The following is a 27,421-nucleotide window of genomic DNA, read 5'->3' on the forward strand; positions in this document are numbered from 1 at the left end:
CATAGAAATCTACTTTATTGTGTTTAGATCGAGGCGCCAGGATCATCAGTCCTCTGAAAATGGAGTTTTGTGATTTCCTGCTGAAGTGGTACAAGAATTCTAAATTACCATAAATCCAATCTTGGCTGGTTGATGTTATCACACTTCATTAAAGCAGTTTCTCTTGAGCTTGTTAAGAATTACTTAATTTTCTTTTGTACCATCCATCTAATTATAACACAAAACAGTTAACCCATGTCAACACATCAGATTCTGTTTAAAATGCCCATGGTTCAAGTTGCACTTTTATTTAGAAGCTTTTTCCAAGACTTACTTTATCTTTCCTAACACTCAAACCTGCATGAAATTGGGATTTTTTTCTAACTATTGAAATTCACGATGTAATCAATAGCCTGACTAAATCTAAGGGGTGCTATACCCATAGAGCATTATGTCTAAGTAATATATGTATATGCTTGTGGCTTGTTTTTACATCCTCCCACAAACCAGCAGAGAGAGCTGGAAACTTCATTAAAAAGACATTTGTCAGGATACTAGAGGAAAAGGAAAACTCTCCACAGGCCATCTACCTAATTTCCAGCCAATACAGGATTACTCCCAATAGGAATCATTTATTGCTTTTACTGGCCTAAGTGATGAGGTTATTAGCATCTCTTTTAGCTGACTGCTTTGCAATCTAAGTGCCTTCAGTTGCTTAAAAAAAGTCATCTTAATATTCATACAGAACTTCTGTGTCACTTCATTTCTTCCACCGTTGGTCTCACACTGTCTTGTGGCAAAGCTCATCCTCCGAGTGTTGAACTTTGAAGTGGCAGAGTTACATACACAAGGTACTTCGAAAAAGGTTAGACAGGCTTTGCTCCTTCAAACTGTCCTTTTCACAGCCTAGAGCACTGTTGTCCTCACACCTTAATCTCACTTCCTTACATACTTGTGGGCATTGGCCTAGCACACATTGAATGTGAATGTGTCTTTTTTTTTTTTTTTTACATTTTTTTATTGTCAAAGTGATGTACAGAGGGGTTACAGTTTCATATGTAAGGCAGTGGGTACATTTCTTATATAACTTGTTACCATCGCCCTCATTGTCCCCTCCTTCCCCTTTCCCTCGCCCCGCCATGAGTTGTTCAGTTGGTTTATACCAAATGGTTTTGTAAGTATTGCTTTTGGAGTGGTTTGTCTTTTTATCCTTTGTCTCTCGATTTTGATATTCCCTTTCCCTTCCCTAGTTCCAATACAAGTGTATTCAGGGTACTCAGATGAGATACAGTGATAGCGCCAGCACAACCACAGGAAGGGGATACAAGAGGAACAACAGGAAAAAGCTATGGTTTTACATGGCATGTTGAAAGTGATTACAACTATGTGAAAGACAAAATACAATGAGATTGGTTTACATTTGAATTCTTTTTTAAATTTTCATCTTCAGTAATGACTTGACATCAGAAGACTTTTTAAAAATTATAGATAGTGAAAGAACAAATTGCAAGTTGTTCTCTTCCATTTCTTTTGAAAATAAAGTGAGATCTTAGGAAATAAATTGTGATAAAAAAGGAAGTTCTAAGATCAGGACTATGAAGTAAAGTGAAACCTATAGGTATAAGAAAATAATCTCTGTTATTGTGGCTGATTTTCACCAGGATCATCCATGGATAATAACTGATTCAGAAACAACCCTTCAAAGCAAACTCAACAGAAAAATAGCTGTATTATGATATGTGTGTGCACATAGATCCAACTATTCAAGTGGCCCACTTAGATATGCTTAAAGCTCAAAAGCTAATCAAATAATTACAGTTCTACGTATGCATCAATGGAAAAAGGGATTACTTGTGGTAATACACACCATTAATTAAATTTTGTATAATAGTGTAATTAATTCTGGTTAATTTCAGACTCGATTCCATTAAATGCCACTTTCATAACTGTTGAACACCTTGGTGGAAGGAAACATTTCCCAATCATGTGACTGCTAAAGGAGTCTTCTTCCTTTGCATCGTATTTGTAATAGCTACTCAGATAATGTGAGCCAAGACCTGTCCACTCTTGTTACCTGAATCCACAATGTCAGTCCCAAACAACAGATTTGACACATAACAAAAATAAAAAGGAAAAACATCTTTGAGGCCTAGTTATAATACGAAATGCTTAACCCTGATAAATTTGCCACTAGCTCATGTCAGAAGTGTGAGTAAATGCTAGACTTAAAGCTGAGACTTAAATGCTAGACTTAAAGCATTATCTCTGCAAGCAATAAGTTCACCTTTTAGACTGATACTATTGCCATGCCATTCTCAGAAACTGTAGTAAAAACACCAGGGCAATGAAGAGAAAAAAAAAAAGGGGATTGCTTCTCGGAAATGATTTGATTTTAGCTTGATTAAGGGAGTGGATTCTTGTGAGGATTTTTCTCACATAGCAAGAACATTTTCTCCCCGGTACAATGGTCTTAATATTAGGAAACTTTTTTGGAAGGTGACCAAAAATTCTTGCTACTTTAGCTACTCCATACTTTTGAATATTTATTCAACTTGAGTATGGTCTCCTTTGTGCTTTCATAGGGAATATCAACTGACATTCTGATGTGATTTCAATACACAGGTCGTCATGGAGATGGAGGTTATTGGCCAGTTGATACTAACTTGATTGATCGAAGCACTCTCAATGGTATGTATACAAATTGGATTCTCCTGGACTAATCATATTAATTAAATAGTTTAATTCTAAAGTGTTTGAAGCAATTTTTATTGACAAATGCTAAGCACCCTGGATTATGGGGAGGAAGGATGAAGAGCAATGCATACATGAACTTATTAGCAAACCTGTGGCACATTTTAGCAAGAAATGATACCAATGACAAGTGACAAGTACATTAAAAAAATAGAAAATTCCACACAGCACATTTTAAATGCTACGGCTGTTAAGTTACCAAACTTTAGTTAAAGTGTTGTAATGTATTTTAAATATTTGTAAAACTAATTTTACTGAAAAGAGGTGATAACCGAGGTTGACTGAGCTGAAACCAACTATGTTTCATTAATTAAAGTTATTGAGGCTTTTCATCTGTACAGTACATTTTACTCTTTAAATCCTCTAGCATTTTACTACTGATTTGTTAGAAATTATTTTGTTCTTCCTCCTGAAGCTTGCCCACACAGGGGTAGCTCTTATGATAACCAGGTAGGACTAGCTAATACTTAGAACTGCACGGATAAACCAGGATAAAACAGGGTCTATAGGTCTTTGTCTTTATTTGATTGAAATGGGATCTTTGGAATAATAAATATTTATCTAAGTTTCCAATAGGCCTATCTATCTCTCTATCTCTCTATCTATTTATCTATCTATTATCTATTTACCTACCTATCTACCTATCATCTATCTACCTATCTATCATATATCTTATCTATCTATCTGTCTATCTGTCTATCTCTCTATCTAATTAACAACTATGTGACAGACCCTTTCCTTGCTTTAAAAAGCTATTGCTTTGTTTGGTTTACTGAAATATTTATCACATATTTAAAATATAAGATGAATACTTGATGAGTCACCCACAGGTTTAAGCTATTAAATATTCAACCTTCCAAGGTGAGCTCATATTTGTCTGTACATTTGCTTGTGTTTGAAAAGAAAAACCTTCACATTCCTTTATTTTTGCTGTTGCATAATGTGTCCTATTTGGTAAATGAAATTTATTTATCCAATCTTTTTAGTAGTTATTTATAAGAATTTTATTACTGAGCTGATAAACCTCGATTTGGACTGATGTTGTAATTAAAAATCCAGTTGGAAGCCAAAGTTGTAATGGAAAAGTTGTTGGCTGTGTGTTTACCTAGAAAAAGGAAGTGAATTAAGTGATTTTTTCTTGTCATAAGCTATGTAAATGTATCAATGTTCCCTAAAATAGTATATGTGTGGAACATTCCAGATGTTTGGGCAAAAGGTTGAGTGCCTTTCTGCTCTGGCCAATGAAACAACTCAGAAATATATTTTTACATGTTGACTTTCCTTCCAAATGTTGACATTTTGTTGACATTAGTACTATCCCCCATGCATAGACAAGAAATTTTCTTCCACTTAAATTTTAGCTGATTTAACTCATTTTGCTACAACAAAATAACTTAGCTGAGCAACTTATAAAGAATAGTAATTGAATGCTCACAGTGTTGGAGGCTGAGAAATCCAAGGTCCAAATGCCAGTGGGTTGATTAACTGGCGAGGGCTCATTCTCTGCTTCATTCTTTAGACCTTCTAACTGTGTCCTTTAGTAGTGGAAGGGGTCACCAGGGCCCCATTTGTGGAGTTCATGTCCATGACTTTATCACCTATCATAGGATTCACTTGTGCAGGGCACCGGTTGTTCATGCCTATAATCCTACCTACTGAGGCTGAGATCTGAGGGTCACAGTTGGAAGCTAGCTCGGGCAGCAAAGTTCCTGAGAATCTTATCTCCAATTACCTATCACAAAGCTAAAATGGTGTGTGACTCAAGTGGTAGAGTGCTACTCTCTAGCAAAAACAGCTGAGGGACAGCAGCCAGTCCCTGAGTTCAAGCCCCAGGACCAGCACGTGTGCATGCGCATGCACACACACACACACACACACACACACACACACACACAATCAAAGGATTCACCTCTTAATATCACTATTACAGGGATTAGTTTCCAAACGATAAGCTATAGTGGGAAGTTGCATACATTCAGCAATGGCAAGCTTTCTGAATAAAACATTCTAATCTCGTTTACGGTTTTCTTCTTGGATGTTCTCTAGGCTTTCACACTTCTACCTTTATTTCCTTCCTTGTAGAGTAAAACTTGGTAAAACTAACTTTTAGTTGTGGCAGTCTAGCAGCAGGCAATGTGGGAGGTATGTGTTAAGATTGAAGACTGACCAATAGAACGATCTGGAAAACGTATTTAGATTGTGATCGTTCTTTCCCCCGAGCTTTACACATTTCATTAACTCTCTTTCATGCTTTAATTTTTATCTTAAACCTCAACAGTACACCAAACATACTGCTTGCATTGCAGGAATCACTCAAGAAATGTTAGCAAGCCCTCACAAAATGTCGGAAATTAACAAATGAACTATGGGCCCAAGTGAAATGGCAGGGGCAATAAAGCAGAGATGTGAATTATCCAGGGGGACATGGCACAGATAACACTCTAGGAAGATGAAGCAGAATATGGAGAATCCCACAGATGGACGGGAATTTGGAAGGGAAAGTTGTAGAAATTGTGTGGGCAATGAAAATTTAATATTTTAATGCTTTACTAAGACACTACAGTTCATCTGGAGTTCGTGTGGAGGAATACACATTACTTTCAGAACCATCTAGCTAATTTTAAGATGATATGTCTACAGGATGTATCAACTTCAAATTTGCCATTAGTTTTGAGCATGACCTCTTGAAAGGACAGAACACCAGAAGATGAAGGAAAGAATCAGTATAGATGATGGAGAAAAGACAATGATTCCAGCACCGATTTCAAATACCATGAGCTGTCAGGCTGAGGATTAATAGTAAAGCAAGTATAAACCACAGAGATAGGACCATGAGCTCTAGAACCTTCATGCCCTAAAGGACTCTATTCATGGATGGAAATATCCAATTTTGCACCTGAAAACATAGAGATGCCTAGTAAAATTATAAATCAGACAGGGAAAAACTTTCTATCTGAAATATATGCAAACAGAAGCAACAAGAACAAGTACCCTACTGTACCAGGGCTCACCTGTATTTTTAAACACCAAATCTGGAGATCTCCATTCTGAAACAGGTTTATAAGTCTGGTGTTGACTATTTCAATTTGCCCTGAAAGTTAAAATGTACTTTGAGCTCAAAGAAACTCCAGCAAGAATTTAGCGTGAACCTAAAAGTCAATAGAATTTTCCTTTTCTGAGGAGTCAGACCTCAGAAGAAAATAACTGTAACTGAGAAAATTGCATGCTACTGGATTGTTTTTGTCATTTAATATTAGATTCCTAGTGAGAAGTAAGTCATAATTAAATTTGATCTGTTAAACATTATCTCACCAGACAAAGTCATGAAGATAAAGTAGACTGATGGTGTTGGCTTAGGGGAGTTTATGTAAATCATTGGCATGGCCCTTTCTGCATCACTTCCTGATGGTCTGGAAATTTCTTGTTAAATAGAAAATTTGAACAAAGCACTTGAAGTACTTCTAGATTCCCTACTAGTGTAACAAATTGTTTCATTGCTAGATCACAGTGAATCAGTAACCTCAAGAGACATGGGTGGTGAAAGCAAAATTAATCTCACTCCTCTATTCTTTGCTGACAATAAATGGTGGAGTATATGTAATTTTAACTTTAGCTGAAGATAGAATAAGCAAATCCATAAAGGTCTCTGAAAACTGAGCTTCCTAATTAACATTCTGACAATGTCTTGAGCTTTCAAGAGGAGTTGTATTTTCCAATTAGATATATAAGTGAGGGCCCCAAGTGACCAAGACCCAATTGAATCTCACCTATAAACATAGGATGCATCAACACAAATATCTTAAATTTTGAGTTCTTCAATTTGTATATAATGAAACTTCACATACATCTGTTAGAGAGACAGAGTTATAGCCAATTCCTGACTCTTCCTACGCTTGCTGGGCTTCATCCTTCAAAGCATTTTAATGGAATAATAGCTTATTGTCAGGATACTCAGGCCAGCTGCAAATAAATTTGGATGCTTCTACTCCTTTATGCTCCCTTTCAATATGCCATTCTTTTAACAATGTGCTTTTCGAACTCAAAGAAAGACAAACAAAGCTATAGTTCATATTTACTCTAATAGACACAGACCCTTAACTAAATTGTAGAGAACGAAAGGGCTTCCTAAATATTTCTTGACGACAACTAGAAACAAAGCAAATATTTGGTGATATGGTAGTTTTTACTCTAATGATACATTCACAATTTTAGACTGTGTACACTTTTTCAATACTAAAAAATCACCCACTTCTCAAAATACTGCACAGCTTATATTTGCGTCAGTGACAACTATGGTAACACCTTCAACTTATTCCTGCTTTTCCCACTGGGAAGCTCCATTTTCCTTTGTTGATAGTTTTACTTCATAACTTGCAAATCCAGCTTATAAATTTGATTAAAAGACCTATAGCTGGGCGCTGGTGGCTCATGCCTGCAATCCTAGCTACTCAGGAGGCTGAGATCTAAGGATTGTGGTTGAAAGCCAGCCTGGGCAGGGAAGTCTATGAGACTCTTATCTCCAATTAACCACCAAAAAACCACAAGTGGTGCTGTGGCTCAAGTGGTAGAGTGCTAGCCTTGAGCTGAAGAGCTCAGGGACAGTGTCCAGGCCCTGTGTTCAAGCCCCACAACTGACAAAAAAAATCTATAGATACTATTTGATTGACTTTACACTTTGCAAATAAGGTTAAATTTGACTTTTTTCCCTGACAGTCCTAGGACTTGAACTCATGACCTGAGCACAGTCCTTGAGCTCTTCTTTTGCTCAAGGCTAGTGCTCTTCTACTTCCTGAGCCACAGCTGCACTTTAAGCTTTTTAGTTGCTGATTGGTGACAAGAATCCCATGGATTTTCCTGCCCAGGCTGGCTTTGAACAATAGTCTTAGCCTTCTGAGGAGCTAGAATGCAACTGGCTTGAACTTTACATATTTTAATGCTTTGATTCCTCATTATTAATCAGAATTATTAATTAATCAATGTCTTACAATGCCAATTGTTTGTGACTTGCAAATCTCCTTGTGCATTCCATGGTCATTCATAAACACATGCAAAGCAGAAATTTTCAATCACCCAGGGCTCACATTCTCAAAGCTGAGGCTGCTAGAAGCTTTCTAGCTTCCATGATAGAGTGAGCAAGCATGCTTTTCATGATGGACTTAGTACCAGGTCTTTTGTTTTTTAATCTTTGTGCTTTGTGGGTGCTCTTACTGTATACAATAGCCCCCACGTGATGCTGAGGCAGTTTCTCATGTCCCTAAGCATAAACAGAGTATGTTGTGTCTTACAGAGAAAAGACACCTGTTAACCTTTGTTACAGCACAACTTACCGTGGGGTTTGCTGTGAACTGAATGTTAGTGAATCAATGTTTCATGTTAAATAGGGTGCCTTTAAATAAAATGCACATTAAGTTATACATTGATTGGTTGATATGAAAAAAAAATGTTGTTTGCCAGAGGCTCACAAGGATCTAACGCATTTCTTTGAAGTAAATGCAAAAAATTACTTCTAGGAAATCTTATATATTTTTCATTATAATCAGAATCTTTTAACAGAGATGATGAGTTAGTTGCTCCCTCAGGACTTGGGTTCTATCAGGCATGCTTATTATTTTTGAAGAAATAATGAATCACTAATTATGTGTCTAAATTTACATAACAATCTTTTCTTCCCTTTTTGACAGTAATGAGGTTTGAACTCAGGGTTGTGTAGTTGCTGGGCTGGTGTTCTATCACTTGAGCCATGCCCCCAGTCCTTTTGTACTTTAGTTATTTTTAGTTATTTTTCAGGTAGTATCTCACACTTTTGCCTGGGTTCCTCTTAAACAGCAGTCCTTTCCATCTCCTCTTCCTAAGTAACTGGATCGACAGACATGATCCACTCTACTTCATCTGATAACTACTTTTCAAACAAGCAATAATAGTTAGATAGCTTGTCAAAAGACATGATTTCTACTCATCAAATACTCAACTAGAGACATTGCTCAACATTCACTAATTCAGTATTTATGGCCACTTTATAGAACAATGACAGCACCTAAGATGAACTGACACACCTGAAAGCATTACACTTGATTTCTCAACATGCCACTTGATGTCTTATTTTATGAACATTCATACTCTGATTGGAGGATCAGAAGTTAATGAAAGATCTGGAACATCAGATTTCAAATGTATAGATACTTTTATAAGGAACCACAAAAATCCAGCATCCAACCTTTATAAAAGAAGTTCTTAGGCAGCCTAACTCTCCAAAGGAAACGGTATCAGTATAATGTAATTGTTGTTCAGAAGGATCCTGAACTATTATGTACTAAGTGAAAACATGATGTCTTCTTCGTTGGAAAGACATTTGACTAATTCTGCCTTATCAGGTGTCCTAATGTGTTCATCAGGCATGCTACTAATATGATTCAAGGTAAAATTTATAAGCTCTTAAACTTAAACCCATCATAAAAACCATGAGATCCAAAACTATCCTTTTGTAAGCTCTCCTATGAAAGGTTAATTTATTCCAATCAATTAATTTAGTAAGCCCTGAAAAGGAATATTAAGACATAACTATAAAATTACTATTCAAAGATTAAGCAAATCTATGGGACAGAGAGTTCTGACCTTCCATTACCTACCCCTTTCTTTTGTAGTAAATATGGAAAAAAACTACTTCCAACGAATCTTATTTCTCTCATTTACAGTCAGAATCTTCAGATGAAATGTGCTATTTTAAGACTTTTTGATGAGTTCATCCCTCTGTGATTCAAGTTATTTCAAGCACGCTTATTATTTTTCCAGTACTAATGAATGGGTAATAAATTATCTAAATTTAGGCAAACTATCTCTTTAAATAAGTGATATTTCTTAGATAACCTACCAAGAGACATCATTGCAGGTCTGTGAGTATTCATTTATTATATTCGTTTGTGAAGGAAAAGGATCATTTGTCTTTCATATTGAAGTTGAATCCTAAAACCCTTGCATTTCAGGGTTGTTGTTATTTTTTTAACCAGTCCTGGGGCTTGGACTCAAGGCATGAGCACTGTCCCTGGCTTCTTTTTACTCAAGGTTAGCACTCTACCTCTTGAGCCACAGCACCACTTCCAGCTTTTTTCTGTTTATGTGGTGCTGAGGAATCGAACCCAGGGCTTTATGCAGGCTAGTCAAGCACTCTACTGCTAAGCGACATTCCCAGCCCAACCTTTGTCGTTTTTAAGTCCTTCATACAACATACCAAGTTCTGTGGTAAATAGTTAATTGAGGCCAGATTTTATGACATTGTTACTTGGGCCTGACATATTACTTGGGCATAGAGATGATTGCTCTATGTTTATTTACTCCACACAATAAGTGTTACTATTTACACTTGACAGATAAAAGGCATAGGTTCAGCATGTCTCCACATATTGCCAAAGGGGTACTGAAAACTACTCTGTGGCTCAAGAAAATGAATAAAGCTGATTTGCAGGAAAATAACTAAAATCATTGTCTTTTTCTATGTTCGAAATTAATTTGTAAATAAATTATCAAATTATAAGTGAATGTTATCTTTGAATTGGGGGTGAGGTGTGCATGCATGAACCTCGAGCTTGGTTCACTGTCTCTAAACTTTTATGCTCGGGGTTAGCCCTCTACGTATTGCGCCACAACTCCACTTCTGGCTGGTGGTTAACTGGAGGTGAGAGTCTCACAAACTTTTCTGCTAGGGCTGGCTTCAAAACACAGTCCTCAATTCTCAGCCTTCTGAGTAGCTAGGATTACAGGATGATCTACCAGCACCCAACAACTTTGAAGCTTTTCAGGGCAAATATGGCATGGAATCAGGTACAATAAACGTATTTTATCAATAGATATACTACACAAGTTCCCATGTGCATATCACATAGCTAAATTGATGTGGAGAATCTCTTGTTTCTGGTAATTGTCAGTTGTGTTTAGAACTTTGTATTGTATGCTGAGTAAGTTTATTTGCCCTTTAATTTTGTGAAACTATGCTTCCCCAAAACCAAATGGCACAGAGAAAAGAAGGAAATGGGTTTAAGTGGCATAGTGAAAATTTAAGATGTGCTGAGTGGTGTTAAGAAGTTGAAGTCGGGCACTGGAGGCTCATGCCTATAATCCTAGCTGCTCTGGAGGCTGAGATCAGAGGATGGCAATTCAATACCAGCCCAGATAGGAAAGTTCATGAGACTCCAATCTCCAATTACTCAGAAAAAGGTGGAAGTGGCACTATGACTCAAGTGGTAGCCCCCTGGCCTTAAGCACAGAGAGGCTCAGGGACAGTGCCCAGCCCCTGAGTTTAAGAAAGAGAGAAAAAGGGAGGGAGGGAGGGAGGGAGGGAGGGAGGGAGGGAGGGAGGGAGGGAGGGAGGGAGGGAAGGAAGGAAGGAAGGAAGGAAGGAAGGAAGGAAGGAAGGAAGGAAGGAAGGAAGGAAGAAAGAGAAAGAAAGTTGAGTGATGTATGTTATGGGAAAAATGAATCAAGCATCCACAATACAGGACTGAATTCTAGGCACCCTGGGAGTCTGAGGTTTTCCTCAATGGTCATCTCCTAGGATCCAGGTATCTCAGATACCAACAGCCTTCCACATTTAACAACTAATTAACCACCCACTGAAGGCTTACAGAAAATGATTTAAAAGATCGCTGTTCTTAAATAGGCAATTTACTTTTTCTAAATGTCTTGCTATTCTGATCTTTTCTGCCTATTTTCTACCATGAAAACACTCATAGAGCTAAAGAAAACACTGGTATCAGGACTTCCTAACACTTTTTTGAACATCATGGTCGCATTTATGTGGGATTCATACAATCTTGACAGGTTGAAAATTAAATGTGCTTTCTTGATAGCATCTTAGAGGAGGAGAAGTGAATTGTGAGTGATTGGTGTCAAAAAGTTGGTCTTGCACAATACCTTAGTCTTAATATGTTCTCGCAAACTGGAGCTTCTCTTGTCCTTATCGCTTTAGAATTCTTTTAATACCAAGTAGCATCTTTCTCCCACTCTTCCCATTCCACTCCATGTAATAGCTTAGATTATTTTTATAGAGATATAATTCACATGCTATAAATTCACCTTTAGAAGGTGTATGAATTAGTTATTTTCAGATTCTTCTACCATCACCACTGCCCATTTCTAGAACATTTTTTATCACCAGAAAGGGATGAAATGAGGGCCTGTACTTGTTAATATTCCTTCCTTGCTGACCTCTCTCCTGGTCATTGGCAAGCATCAATCTATTGTCTATCTCTATAGATCTGCCTATTCCTCATATTTTATAGGGTTAGAAAAATGTTTTCATAGTTCATTCATAGTGTACATCAGAACATTGTCTCTTTTGATGGTTGGGGAATACCATTTAAAAGGATATACTGCCTTTATCAGGGTAGGGGAATTTACCTGTTCCCCTTCAAGCTGTTCCAAATGAGTGTGCCTATGCAAGTTGTCCGGTGGACATGGTCGTTACTTGTCATAGATGGAGTGGTGGGTGTTTTCTTCTCATTTGCCATTGCCTGGCCCAGCTTCAGGAATGCTATGAACAAGAAGAACTCTACAGTTTCTGCAGAGCTTCTTAAAGCTGGCAACTCTGCCACCCAGACTTGAGCCCTTGTGTGCTTGTTTTCTCAGAGCCACCCATTGGACAGATGCACCCCCCACATGGCAGCGTCACCCCTCAGAAGAACAGCAACCTGCTGGTGATCATCGTGGTGACTATTGGCGTTATCACAGTGCTGGTGGTGGCCGTAGTGGCTGTGATTTGTACCCGGCGCTCCTCAGCCCAGCAGAGGAAGTAAGTAATGCTATCAGATTCTCAGGCAGGAAAGCTGTCACCATCTTCTTGAGTTGTGTTCTTTAGAACTCTGCTTCTGGGTTCTTTTATAATTCAACAAGTGTTCCTTATCTCCTGACCCTGGTCAGCCTTGATTTTTGGGTAGTTGTTGATTTGTTAGTTTTTAGCCATTCCTCACCTATAAGTAAGGAATGGGTAGACCGTAGGTCTCTTAAATGAACTCCTGGACATATACTTCCATTTCTGTTTGCTTTTATTTCTTGGGGATAGTTTCTTCCTAAATAGGACAAATCACCTGTAAATACCGTTTTTCTGCTTCAGGCCATCGCTGCAATTCTATAGAGTTAGAGACAGTACTCCTTTGTACATATTTGCATAGTGCTTTTCACTGGGATGCCCATAGGCAGGTAATCAAAGCTTATTGAATGGATTACTAAACATAGACTACTAAGCTCAATGTCTTTGCAAAATCATGGGGTGCTTACCTCAGAGGCAGAAAGGAGGAAGAGAATATCTAGAAATCAAAAAAGGGTCCATATATTTTGGCTAGGTTAAACCTGGAGAAATCAGAATTGTTGAAGAGTTCAAGAGTGTATCCATATTATACAACTCAAGGTGCTAGTACATATAGAGAATGCTGCATCAAAGCTCAGAGTTTAAAATGGGAATGCAGTTTTAATGGAGCTCACTAGAGTCCTGCAATGACCAGAGTACTCACCTTGTATACCGCAGTTGTGGGAGATGCATAAATCTCCTAGCTGTTCTCTGTCTCTTTGCTTCTCTAGTCCTCTGAAACCAAATATAACATGTTTTTCTCAACTCTATTCCCTCACTGGGTTGAGTGGTTTGTTTGGTTTGGTTTGTGGCCTTAGGCATAGTGCTGGCTCTGAAAGCCTGAGGCATAGGGCCCAGAGGTGGCTGGTTTGACAACAGTATATTACATTCATGGTTGGAAAAAGATTCCCCAGCAAGTATTTTTCCCTCTTCTCTTCCTAATAGAGACTTTCTCTCTTTTAAAAATGCTCTGACTGTATTTGTTGCTCTCTAGGGCAACCCCCCCCCCCCCGCCCCAGCATTCAGTAGGAAGGTCTTTAGAAATAGAATAGGCAAAGAGCTTTGTACAAAAGAACATGACAGAGCAGTATAAACAAAATTTTTGTGTTTATTTCTATGGCTGGATAAATCTTATATCTAGCTGCATTGATGGGATTGGATGATTTTAAAGCTAGTAATTATTAGAATACTGGTCCATGGTACCCAAATGAATGCTTATTGTGATATGGTTAATGCAAACAGTCTTGGATGAAAGATCCCTGAGACAACACTCACCCATAGATCATCCAGGGGGTGAGTCCTTCTTCTAGAGGTGAAAGAACTGAGTAAGTACATTCAACTGTTTCTTATTGCTGTAAGAAAAATTTCTGATACTAGATCATTTAGAAAGAATTAGAAGTCAGCAGTATATTATGTTCATTGTTGGAAAAAGATTCTCCAGTAAGTATTTCTCCTTCTTCTCTTGCTAATAGAAACTTTCTCTCTTTTATAAATGCTCAAACTACATTTGTTGATCTCTAGGGCATCCCCCTAGTGTTGAATAGGAAAGTCTTTAGAAATAGAGTAGGTGATGAGATACACCTGTTTGGGGCTTTCAGTTCTATACGTTCAGGGACATGTCACTAGCATGTGCTGACCTTCAGGTGAGGACTATGTGTACTAGACTAATAAGTGGACATAAAGAGAAGAGTGGTCACAAGAACAAAAGGCAGCAAGTGATGAGATGTGACCTCACTTTAAAATAACTCGCTCTCAGGATAATGAACCCAGTCCTACAAAGACAAGTACTCATTCCTGCAGTAATAGCACTCATCTCTTTTAAGGGGCCCCCACACTGTCAACACTGTACATTGAGGCCCAAACTTCAAACATAAGTTTTGATTTAGACAAACAATATGCAATGTACATGGACAGTTTTCATGGAGCAATATTCCCAGGAGACAGCTATGGATGTCAGAATATCAGGGCATCAGATCTGTGACCCATCTGACTAGAACTCACATAAATGAAAGAGAAGAGCAAGCACCCAAACCATGTTTTGCCTATGTTATACTTGGCGTTTGAGGGCTGGGATGTAGCTCAGTGGCAAAGCGCTTGCCTAGCAAGTGCAACGTCCTGGGTTCGATCCCCAGTACCAAAAAAGAAAACACACAAAAAATACAGTTAAAAAAATACTTGGTGTTTGAAACATTTATGCATTCACCAGGTTAAATAACTAAATGAAACCCTTTATAGCAGATTTATTTTTGGATTTTTTTCCTCCCTTACTATTACTATAAGAAGAATACTTGATGGTCTTCTTGCTGATAGACTGAATTTGTGGATGTCTTTTGCTTCTCTAGAGAGAACAAGTTAGTTTTCTCAGTGTGCAAAAGTGAACATTGGTACTATGTGGAGAAAGGCTCAAATTATCCTACATCACACATTTTGGTAAAAACATGAATATTTTATTTAGAATGATTCTTAGCCATAAATGTACAATGCTTTGGAAATAAGGAAGTGAATAAATAACTGAAAGAAAGAATTTGCAGTTCTCTTTGGCTTTTTGTCACCTTACCCCTCAGGTGTATTTTCACACTTTATTTCATAGATTTCCTCAGTAGACAACTTGACCTCCATCTTGCTCTCGGTATTTGCATTTGTTAGCTAAGGTAAAGAGAAAAGGACAAATTTCTCTTTAAGGGTTTTTTTTTCTGAGTTTTAATTTAGATTTTCTTGATTTCCTTGAAGGTTCCCTCCCCCCTACACACACACACACACACACACACACACACACACGTGCACACACACACACATATGCACACCAGCACTATTGAGGCCTTTAGAGCAAATTGAGTAATGCAGATGAAAGCAAAATCAATTCCAATCTCAAACCACAATAAGTTCCTTCACAGAGCTCTCAGAAATGGGAGCTTAGTGTAATTAATAAGGTGATGGAGAAAACACAGTCAGAACTTCTTTATTATCTCTTTGTCTGAAACTGCTGGAACTTAAATTTTTTCCTTGTGCTTTGTTGGATTACTTGAATTATTGCATCAAAGTGATTTAAACACGTTTATGAGCTCTAGGATACATTATTCAAGTGAATGAATAATCATTTTCTTGTTCATGGTTTTTTAATATTTCTCTATATATTTACTAATGATGGGGGCTACCTGATTGAGTCAGCCCAGTGTCTAAAATTCCTTTTTTTCAATATGAAATGGCATACCAGAGTTAGAAGCCAAGTTCCAATTAATATCTTTAATTAAATAAATTGTGTCACCTAAAGGATGAAAGAACCTCAATTTCTTTAAAAATATTAAGAATTGGGATCAAATACAGAATCAGGTACAGAATTCCCCTGGTGCAAGAGTAGTAAGCTATAAAATCACATGGTATCACTGAGCTTTATGAAATAAAATAATTCATTTATTTTTTAGTTATTTGTGAATTAAAATTTTTATTCCATTGAAGAAAATCCTCTGAGATATTGTCAATTAGTGAGACCAGGGTAGAATATCACAATACAGAATAATTATGTTTTATGATAGCTTACATTAATGTATTTTGTCCTCTTTTATAAGGTAGTTACATATTCTTGGCAAACATTGCATGCTATGATAAGTTTGAAGCTAGGTTTAGATCCTAGAGACAAAATATTTGACATAGAACACAGCCTAAAAGCCTAAAACACATGATTATATTGTTACTCTCAGGCAGTTATCTGGGTAAGACTATGAACCTTGTCTGAATACATATTCAATTTCAACATGTAAACAAAACATGTATCTCACTCATTGGCTGGGGGTTTTGGTTCATTTTACATGTACCTAGCAAGTTTAAAGATAAACACAGGTTCAAATCTTGACAGAAGATTTTAAATACTTTTTTTAGTACTGAAGATCAAGTGTTTAAATTCACAAGTGAGTCTATATCTTCACATCTGTGGGTGATTATGTGTCAACTTTTGAGATCTTCATTGTTGTTCAGTAGTCTCCTCACAGGCCTGTTAACTGGCAAATTCTTAGGACTTTAATAGATATTAAACACATTTCAGAAAGTTCAGATAGACTTTGATTGTCAAGAATTTTCCCCAAGAGTCTAATACAAGATGTATTATGTTGTTTTCAGTATCTATTACGAGAAGGATTTTTTTTTAAAGATCAATATAGAGGATAGAGAAACATGCCATTAGGCATGTTTTCCAATCTGGCTATCATTTCTTCATATTCACTCAGGGTTCTCCCCTTCAAAACCTTCCCAGAGCTCTTGAATTAACTCTCATAAGACGTTGAGCATGTCTTTGACCTCTGGAATTAGTACAGACCGACTTATTTGCCTGCTTGAAAAAGCTTACTGAGATGTTGAAAACTGAATGATTGATTACAATGTGGCAAATGCACCTAAGAGATGAATAGCAATATTTAGGACTTCACTGGACAAGGGCCCACCTGCCACCTACTGAAGCAAAGTGAAAAGGAATCACATCTTAGATGAATGGGTAATCAGCAAAGTAAGGAGAGGTGGAGCAATAAAGAACCAGTAAAGAACCTAAGAAGTTTTGAAAAAAAATCTACAATGGGAAAATGCTTTTTTGAGTATTAGTTCTTAAACCTAGCTCTTTATTTGGTTCACCTCTGATTTTCTACCATTTGATTCATAACTCCACTTCCAACATTTTGCCAGGCTATTATTTGGAGGTAATAATCGAGGATTTGTGCTTGGAGACCGGCTGTGAACTATGATTCTCAGGTTTCAGCCTCCTGATTAGCTAGGATTACAGGCATGAGCCATTGGTACCACCCTCAGCATGTTTGCTATTCAAATTATTAAATCATTTTATGATCCGCATGGTACGAAGAAACCTTATTGGGGTTAATTCTAGAGCTAGATATATTTCTACAATTTTCCACTGAGCTCTTGGTCTAACTTGTCAGAAGTTCCCTGAAATTGTGCTATTTTTTCATTGATCTGTTAAGTTCCTAAACATTTTACCCATTTTTGCATGTACAGTAGGTAGCATATTTCTTAGCCAGTAATCAATATTCCTCAAATGTTCACTGGATAAACAACAAAATTCATGTTGTAAGACAAGTACAGAAGTGAAGAAAATGCTTGTCTTAGGATTTCTGTTTCCTCATAGAGAAAGCAGCTGAGCAGCTCAATAAGACACCTGGCATTGAATGCCACCATGAGCAGTGTAGAGAGAGATGAACAAAATGACTTACATCGCCTAAGAGTCCATTGATCTAATGTGGTTAGGAAGGCCTCCTGGAGAAGAGAAGCTTGAAAGGGAGCCTGGAATATTGAGTCATTTGTAAATAAATAGGAGTACAGAAGCATTCTTGGAAAAACTTAACCAAACAATCACAAAAAGTAAACACAGAATGTCCCCATGCCTGACCATTCTGTAGAGTCTCTATTACAGACAGAGAAAGATGGAAAAAGCAGAGAGCCTTAGAGTAATCTTTGTTTGCTTTTCTCAATAATTCATATGGTAGAGAGCCTAATTTTAAAACTGTTTGAGGAAAACAGAAAAATTACAAGTCCCTGTGCATAAGATATATTTGGTATTATGAAAAGGGGTTAAACACAGTATTTCTTTGAAAGAAGTACTATCTTTAAGATAAAAACAACCAAATGAATCACTAGATGGTGCTTTTTAAACTGTAGGTGTATTTATATCCTTCTCTAACCCCAAGGCCTGTTAAATAGCAGATTGTTGCCCTCCACCTCCAAGTTCCTGGGTCAGTCATTCCAAGCAGGGATCCGAGGATGTGTATTCCTAACAAGCTCCCCAGTGGTGCAAATGCCTCAGGTGCTGCGACCTCCACTTTGTAAATCAGTGCACTACAAGCATGGGCATAGAACATTTGAAGATTCTTGAGAGTGAAACACAGCAACCGAGTGCTGAGATGTTAAGCAGTTGTTCTGTTAGGGAACTGGCAGATGGGCAGAAGGTCAGGGTAACAGCTGCTTCTGTAGGCTTTTATGAAGACAAATTTCAGAGAATTTAGTTGTGAGCACTTGTTAGGTTTATTACACACCTGCTATCATTGGGGTGGGGGTCCTAGATGGAAAGCCTTTCAAAGCTACAGAGAGCTCTCATAAAAAAAAGAGAAATTATAGGAAAGAAAAGTTGTTGATGGTTATTGAGAAAAATATATACAAATAAATACAGTCTATTTAGAGTTCTTCAGTTATTTACTGACAACCAGGTGGCTGAGGAAAAAGCGTCTTAGGAGAGGTTTGGAACCTATTAAAACTCACTGAAAAACTTTTTCTGCCTATTAGCAGGAATAATAACATTTTTTCCAAATGAATCACATGACTCAAACACAGAGCTTCTGCCAGAGTTCAAATTTGGAACTCCTTGTAAAATGGAAGACACCTGAAGCGCTGAGCCTTAGAGTATAGGACTGGCAAATGCATGAAGAGGCCTGTGTACAACCAGGTGGAAACTACAATTAATAATTGATTAATAGTTTCCACTGAGTTTTTTTTTGGCTCCATAGCCTATTTAAATATTGAGTTATCATGAAGTTTCATGACTGTGTTATCCCAGATACAAGAACTACTACTGATACTTCTCTGTATAAAACCATAAAGACAGTGAGAAAATTTGTTTAGCATTTTAGTCTTATAGAAGGAAAGAGAAAAAAATGAAGAATCCAATTTTCAGAATGAAATTCAGTTCCTCATGTCATTGGTCAATTTATGTGAGTTATGAGTGAGTGAAAGGGGTAGCTTAAATACAAGGAAATGGATTCAGAGAACAGTGGTTACGAGTGAGTTAAACATGGAAACACAGTCCATAAGTTATTTGAGCCCATTTTCTGGAACAGTGTAGAGCTGTTGGCTGGATATCAGCAAAATGCAGGCAGTTGTTGGGAAAATATTAGAGCAGCAAATACACATTACTTCTTTACTGAACTCAAAAGCCCATATTAAAACTGGAGATTTTTGTCCTCTGTCCTCATCAGCATGCTTCAAGGAAAACAGGAAAGTATGTTGGGAAAATTAAGCAAATCATCCCACCAAATAGTCATTCATCACCAAATATTTGCAAAGCTTCTTATTCAGTAATTGGGAAGGCAAAGACATGGCTTTGCACAGGTGATGAAAGTTTTAAGCCATAACAAGAGTAGTCTGCTTGAGACATGTAGCAACAAAGAGAACTCATTACCTTAAAAAAAAAAAAAAAAAAAAAAAGCAGCTCTTGGGGCTGGGGATATGGCCTAGTGGCAAGAGTGCCTGCCTCATATACATGAGGCCCTGGGTTCGATTCCCCAGCACCACATATACAGAAAATGGCCAGAAGTGGCGCTGTGGCTCAAGTGGCAGAGTGCTAGCCTTGAGCAAAAAGAAGCCAGGGACAGTGCTCAGGCCCTGAGTCCAAGCCCCAGGACTGGCAAAAAAAAAAAAAAAAAGCTCTACTGTAAATTAAGAAAGTTATAAAGAGATAAAAGGTAAGGTGAAGTTAAAAATGCTTTGTATTCTGTCCTCTAAGTGGCATTATAAAAAAAAGAGAAGCTAAGCAAACTGAACTGCAAGTTATGGAAATAAGTCATTTTTCATTGCTGTTATTTTCATCATACCATGTGAAATTATGCCCCTTTCTTTTGTCTTTCTTCCTCATGGTTTTACCCCTGATGTCACTATAACTGATTTTTGGTACCCAGGGTATTGTATATATGTTTATCCGAACTAGGGAAGAGAAAGGGAAAATCGAAATGGGTAAAAGGAGAGTCAATGCAACAGCAGTACTTAGAAGACAATATGCTGTAAACCAACTGTACAATTCGGGGGGAGGGGGAGAGTTTGGGAGGAAGGAAGGTGGGAGAAAAATAAGGGAGGAGGTAACAAGTTGAATAAAAAATATGCTCACTGCCTTACATATGAAACTGTAACCCCTCTGTATATCACTTTGACAATAAATTAATTAAAGAAATACAAAATGCAGTCAAAATTACAAATTATAATTTGTAAATCATCAATTCATTTATAAATGTTTATCATCGACCAAGGGTCAAAAAGGATTTCTGAAATGGTCCAAATAAAAAATAGAGTTTGGGATTTTCCAGCCATAGAGCCTCTATCACAACTATTTAGTATTACCACTGCAGGGCCAGAGAGAGAGAGAGAGAGAGAGAAAGTTTGACTATATTTCAATAAAACTTCATTTGAAAGACAAGGCTATGGGCAGATTTGGTCTGCAAGCCATAGTTTGTGACCCCTTGCTGTAGACAAGTGCTAAGAACGGCATTAACATCATCAAACTCCTCTGCTTCACATGCAGAAAACCTTTGACTCTCACCAGCCCACCACATGAGGTGGTCCCTGGGGGGGAAAAAAATCAATCAATAAATTCATGATTGCTAAATCCTTACTGTAGCAAATAAGAGATGTTGGAAACTCATTTCCCAAGGAGAGTCCCCTTTCTTCTTTCTCCAAAGGATGACTTTCATTGTGTTAGAATCCAGACATTCATTTGACTCCAAGGCAAAAGTGTTTTATTTGCTGAAGAATGTCCTCTGTGGCCTTCTGTTTTCAAATAACAAGCTTCCCAGTTGCACATTAAATTATACAGCTGAGATATAGACTTTCTTCTAAGCCCGGATCCTAGCTGTTGGCACAGATTCTGGCCTTTTCATTTCGATCTGCCTTTTGAAAGCTACTCCTTCATTTATCTGCTAAACAGATGTTGCAGCCAGGTACCTTATGCCTCGCTGCGAAGATTGGCATATGGTTCCATCTAACCCATTGTCACCCTGCGTGTGAATCTCCAGCGGACCAAGCTGGAGTAAGGAGTTTCCTGGCAGTCAGCCGAGGCCCTGGGGATTCAGCACCACATCTCCTCGAATATGGGGAAAGAAGCAGGGGAGAAGGGAAAAGGCAGCCAAGACAATTGTGTCTGCCAATTTTTAGGGTTTCACAAGGTTCCTTCTGGGAGTCCTTTTGTTTCCTTTCCGGTTAGCAACTTGAATTGACTGAGCAGAGGTGGAACTATTGAGTCGAGGCACTCACATTTTCCTCCTCATTTGGTTCCATAGGAAACGGGCCACCCACAGTGCTGGCAAAAGGAAGGGCAGCCAGAAGGACCTGCGCCCCCCTGATCTGTGGATCCATCATGAAGAAATGGAAATGAAAAACATTGAGAAGCCATCAGGCACTGACCCCGCAGCAAGGGACTCCCCCATCCAGAGCTGCCAAGATCTCACGCCAGTCAGCCACAGCCAGTCAGAAGCCCAACTGGGGAGCAAAAGTACCTCTCATTCAGGTAATTATCTTCTCGTTGCCACCTGGGTCAGAGAGGCCATTCTGGGTCACAAATGGAATTTCCTTCTTCTTCTTGGAGGAGGCGGTATTTCCCCATCAGTTTGCATGTCAATGTAGAAGGGGGTTATTTATTAATAATTAAAATATTCATATATAACTTTGATTGATGAACAAGTGACACATATCTTTATATATATGACATATACATGTATATACGTGACATATACATGTACATATTATTTCCATCATCCTACTACCTGCCTTGTATAACTTTAATAACTAAACACCCTCAACAGCTGGAAAACAAGAGAGATAGGACATGTTGATGAGAGATGCCTAGACCAAAGGGATATTTTTTTTCTTTAATCTTGAAAATTTTATCAAGACAATAAGTTTGAAAGAACACATAAATATTTTTACTTCTTAGTCTGTGAAGAGTCTAAATCTGTTGTCAATCCCTTGTGTTCAAAAAAATAATAATCTAATTGGGTCACTTGAGTATAAAGTTTTGGCCTTTGTTTCCATGGGGATCAGTTCTCGTCTGCAGATAATTATATTATCTGACTACTAGTTTGATAAAATCAGAATGGAATATGAAGAGGGAGAAGGCCTGTTTCTTAATGAACTGGCACACAACCACTATTGATGTCCAGGGATTACTAAGAAATCTGTAATGTCTTCAGAAGATACTTTATTTTCTCTGACTTACTATGTTATCTGAGTGATTATGAGAAGGAGAATGTTTACCAAATGCTTATGAAAAATGTCTTTCTCTTCTCCCAAAGTTATTACAGAAGAAACAGTTTTTTTTTAAAGTAAAGACATCAGTTATTTGAATGTAGAGCTTGTTCACTGAACTTTACCATCCCAGAGTTGTATGAATAAGGATTTCAAATCTGGATATTCAGCCATAGACTAAAAATCCTTTTTTTAGCCATTAAGTGAGAGCTCAAGCAGATTGTTTAACTTTTATTTTGTTACCTGCAATAGGTAAAGGGAAGTCGAGTTCTGTTGAAAACTATAATCTAAAAATTTAAGTTAAAGCTAGACTTTTGTATCTGGGGACTGAATTATAACAGTTGTTCTTTCTTTACCTTCAGATAGAGAGCAGTGTTATAGCTCCAGAAACATCTTCACAGCTTTCCTCCATAACTTGACAGCTTCTTTTCACCGCGACATAATACCTAAGATAATGAGCCTAAGAGAAGAAGAAGGCTTCTTCTTCTCTTTTTGGTTTACAGTTTCAGTCAATACTAACCGGAGGCATCCTAGTCCATGATTACAAGATTACAGGGGCAAGAAAGCATGTTCACCCCACATTGATCTGTAATTATAGAGAGAAGGAGAGAGAGAGTTACATAGTGACTTGTGATCAGAGAGAGAGAGATTCGGAGACAGAGAGAGAAAAAGAGGGAGAAGGAGAAAGAGACAGAAGAAAAAGAGAGAGACTGAAAGGGTCTTAGTACTAGAGTCCCACTCAAGAGCACATCTGCAATGCCCCTGCTTTCTCCAACTAAGGCTGCACCTTTTATGGGCCTATTTTAAAGAATTTCATGACATTTTACATGCGTGTGTAACATTCGTTGATCAAATTCACCTCCCCATTAGGTTTTCTCGCCTCCCCTGGGCCCTTCCTCTTCTGCAAAAGTTCCTTTTTTACTCTTATGTCCCCTTTTCCCATTTTCATATATACATCCAGTGTATAAAAGCAAGAGTGAAATAGTTGTCTTTCTGAATCGTCCTTTTTCTACTTTATATGGTGATCTCCATCTCCATTCACTTGGCAACAACTGACATGATTTTCTTCTTTATCACTAAATAAAACCCTGTTGTGTATATTATACACATTTGCTTTATGCATTAATCAGTTTATGGCCACCTGGACTGATTCCATATCTTGACTATGGGAGTAAGTGGTGCAATGCACAAGAATGAGCAGCTATCTCTATGACATGCTGACTTAGACTCTTTTAGATTACTTAGACACCCAGTAGTGATATAGTTCAATCACAAAGCAGTTCTAGTTTGTTGTTGAGGAACCTCCATAATTATTTTCATAGTGTCTGTGCTAACTTACAACTTCAGAAATAGTGTGTAAGGGTTCTTACTTTCTAAAATTGCCAGCAATGCTGTTGTTAGTTTTCCATTGTTAGACATTCTAACTGGGATAGGATGGAATGTCAATGTAGTTTCTATAGTTATGATAAAGTTATCACAATTCCATATATTACAGAGCTACAGTAAGGAAAACAGCATAGTACTGGCAGAAAAACAGAAACCTTGGCCAATAGGATAGCATGGAGGACCCGAAAGTTAACCCACTCCATGACAATCATGTGATTTTCCAAAACTATTTTTCAGAGAAGACAATCTTGCCCACAAAGTATACACTGGAAAACTGTACATTCACATGCAGGATCTGAAACTAGATCTCTGTCTCCTACCTTGTTCTAAATTCAAATCAAATGAATCAAAGACGTTCAGTCCTAACACTGTAAGATCTAGGCATTGACAATAACTTTGAAAATAGCCTAGGAAATAACAGCAAGAATTAAGAAATGGAATTTCTTGAAGCACAAAGCTTCTACAGAGCAAAGGAAACAATGATTACATAGAAGAAACAGCCTACAGAATGTGGCAAGCAGGACTTTTTGACATGACCCTGGGTGTGTATTGCTCACTTCCTCTGTGAGTGATGTCAGATGTGGAGATTGTCCCACCAGGCTGAGCTCTTCCTGTCAAATGCAGAGGTTCTCTGAGAGGTCTCAGCGGTTGAGTAATTTCCAACAGGAGAATCAAGCTTTACCAACTCTCCACATGATAGCCATGCGTTTTATCCATACTCAGATGATCTGTGTGGCAGCCACACTAGTTTTAATGTCTCGCAATAAGTACTGTCAGGCTTAACGACAAATAATGACTATCTTCTTTATAATCAGGGGACATTGCAGCTGTTTCTTTCCTTTTTGGGATCTATATTGCTTATTTTGTAATACAAAGGGAAGTGACCTGCAAAACCCTTATACCTTGCATTACATTTAATCTCTGTGTTGTTTACGAGAACAAAGCTTAACATTGAGGAATAATTTTACCAGAAGCTTACAATGAATGATGGGATTTTCAAACAGACGAAAATTGTATAAGGAAAGAATACTCTCTGTTAAGATCTGTGTTTGGTATTTTTGTTCATTATCTTATTTAATCCCTACAAATTACTTTGAGATATGTGTTGATATCCTCATAAAATGAAAGAAGCAGCCAAAGTTAAGATAATTTAAGTAACATTCTCTGAGTCTCAGAGTTAGTTTTTAGCTATGAAGCAATAATTTATGTTTGGAGTAGTTAAATTGACAAAAACTATTTTCAAGTAGAATTTTTTTTATTTTATGCACTTCATTTTTTTTCTTCTCACTTGAAGAATATTAGCTGCTTAAATTAAACCTATTCTATTTCTTAACCACTGTAAAATAGCGGCCTAGTAAAATAACAAAGACCTAACATGATAAAAATAATCTCTTTATGATATATTTTTACACACAAAGTAAGTTTCAACATTCTGTCATTTATTTCAATACGTATAACAAAGAAAGGCAAGAGTTCAGGTCTGTTTGATCTCCATGACTTCTAAATAGAATTTTCTTTCTGTTAATAAAATTCTAATGCAATCTTACTAAAATAAACCATGGGTCAGTTAAAGTGGCTCTCACCTGTAACCCAGCTATGCAGGAGGCAGGGATAGGAAAAACTTGGTCTGAGACCACTCTTAGACAAAAAAAAAAAAAAAAAGTACAAGAAGAAATCTTAAAAAGAAATGAAGCAAAAAAGACTTGATATATGGTTGAACTTGTAGAACACTCAAGAATAAGGACCAGTATATACTCAATACCTGAATTGTGTAACTATAATCCCTCTGTACATCACCATTACAATAAAAAGAAAAAGAAAAGAAACATAAGCTTGCAGCAATAAAAAGCATAAGGACACACACACACATCAAAACAAAATTTTCAGCTCAGAGTTGATGCCTTTCTTACATATTAGAAGCATGAACATGATGGCATTTGAGGTGTTATTTTTTTTTAAAGATGATCAGTTTTAATAAATAGTATCTTGTAAAAGACTACACAACACACAATAGGTGGGTGGAATCCTTAACTATTTTTGAATTATTTTAAACTAATTGTATACTCACCAAACATTATATTTCCAAACTCTGTTTGGACCGATAGCAACTAATGTCAGAGATTCTCCTTAAGAGAAAAATTAGAAAGCATTCCTCCTTGCTGTGGTTTGGATAAATGCTGTATGTCTATAAAGCCTTATAACCCTCAGAATATTATGCTGCTGAAAAGAGGTGAAGCCTTGAGGAAATGGGGCCTAGAGAGGGGTCTTGAGATAACTCGACTCCAGTCCCTTCCTCACTCTCTTTTAGTTCCCCTCTATGAATTAAGTGGTTTTCTCATCATAGGATTCCATCATGATATTCTGCCTCTTCACAGGTCCCAAGCAAAAGGGCCAATCAACCATGTACCAAAATCTCTAAAAGTGATCCCAAATAAGCCTTTTCCTTTACAAGTTGATTGTCTCAGATAATCATTATAGTAACAGGGGTGAACATATTAGAAAAAAATATTTGTGCTTCAAAATAATAACAGAATCAAAAATTCTGTTCAAGTTTTCAATGGACATGTTGAATTCCAAGCAGTGCATTTCTAGAACAGAACAGAATGGCACAACCAGAAGCAAGTAGAAAAAGAAGCAAGTGTAGGCAAGCACCTGATATGAAATTGCTTATCAGAAAACTGTTTCACCAGAGTTGGTTCGAGAATTACTTTTTTCCTTCTCTCCTTCCTTGATTCCTTGTTTCCTTTCTTCCTCTGTCCTCCTCTCTCCTTTCTTTCCCTACTTTCCTTCCTTTCTCACTTTCCCACTCTCTCCTCTCACTGTCTCTTACTCTCTTATTTTAAAGAACCCCATCAGATAATGTTCTAATCTCTACTTCTACTATCAAATGTAATTTTAAATATTGAACAAAAGGAAAGGCTATTGTAATTAACTTATTTTTTTACTTATTTTACTAATTGTTTCTAGTTTTTTTTATAATTTTTCTCTCTGTTTAGACAAACAGACATTCTAGTAATTGGTTTTGGAGGATTATCTTTAGACAAAAATCTCTTCATTTCTTTTATATCAGAAAATCACTAGATTTCCTCCTCACCCTTGAAGTTTATTTTTCCTGAATATTGCTCATTGAAAGAAGCATACTATTAACTAGTTGTGTTGCCTTCCTATATGTGTTATGTACATATGCCTTTTACACACTACTCATACATAGACATAGGCAAAAGTATATATGTATAATACAGTTTTGTATGTGTATTACCACAATGAGTATACAAGGAGAATTTTACTTTTAACATATTTTATCAAAATAATGTTTTAAATCTTATTGTGTCATTCTCATTATTTTTACCACGACTTAAGTGTGGTATTTTATTTCTGGTGGAGCTTTTTGTACTTTCTTTTTCATTATTTTTACGTAGTCATACACAGTGGTTTCATTTCAACATGTCAGTTTATGTGTACGTTGAATGT

General features: G+C 37.2%; 1 protein-coding gene across 1 annotated transcript in view; it reads left to right on the plus strand.

The window, feature by feature from the left end:
* The window catches only part of Dcc (DCC netrin 1 receptor), a 961,067-nt gene that overhangs the window by 891,773 nt on the left and 41,873 nt on the right, over positions 1 to 27,421 (plus strand). Inside the window, exons 22-24 of the mRNA XM_048363596.1 lie at positions 2,602 to 2,667; positions 12,349 to 12,511; positions 21,601 to 21,827. Coding sequence (XP_048219553.1) covers positions 2,602 to 2,667; positions 12,349 to 12,511; positions 21,601 to 21,827 — 456 coding nt within the window. The remainder of the gene's footprint in view (positions 1 to 2,601; positions 2,668 to 12,348; positions 12,512 to 21,600; positions 21,828 to 27,421) is intronic.

The sequence above is a fragment of the Perognathus longimembris genome, chromosome 15 (assembly GCF_023159225.1).
Source record: "Perognathus longimembris pacificus isolate PPM17 chromosome 15, ASM2315922v1, whole genome shotgun sequence".
Lineage (NCBI taxonomy): Eukaryota > Metazoa > Chordata > Mammalia > Rodentia > Heteromyidae > Perognathus > Perognathus longimembris.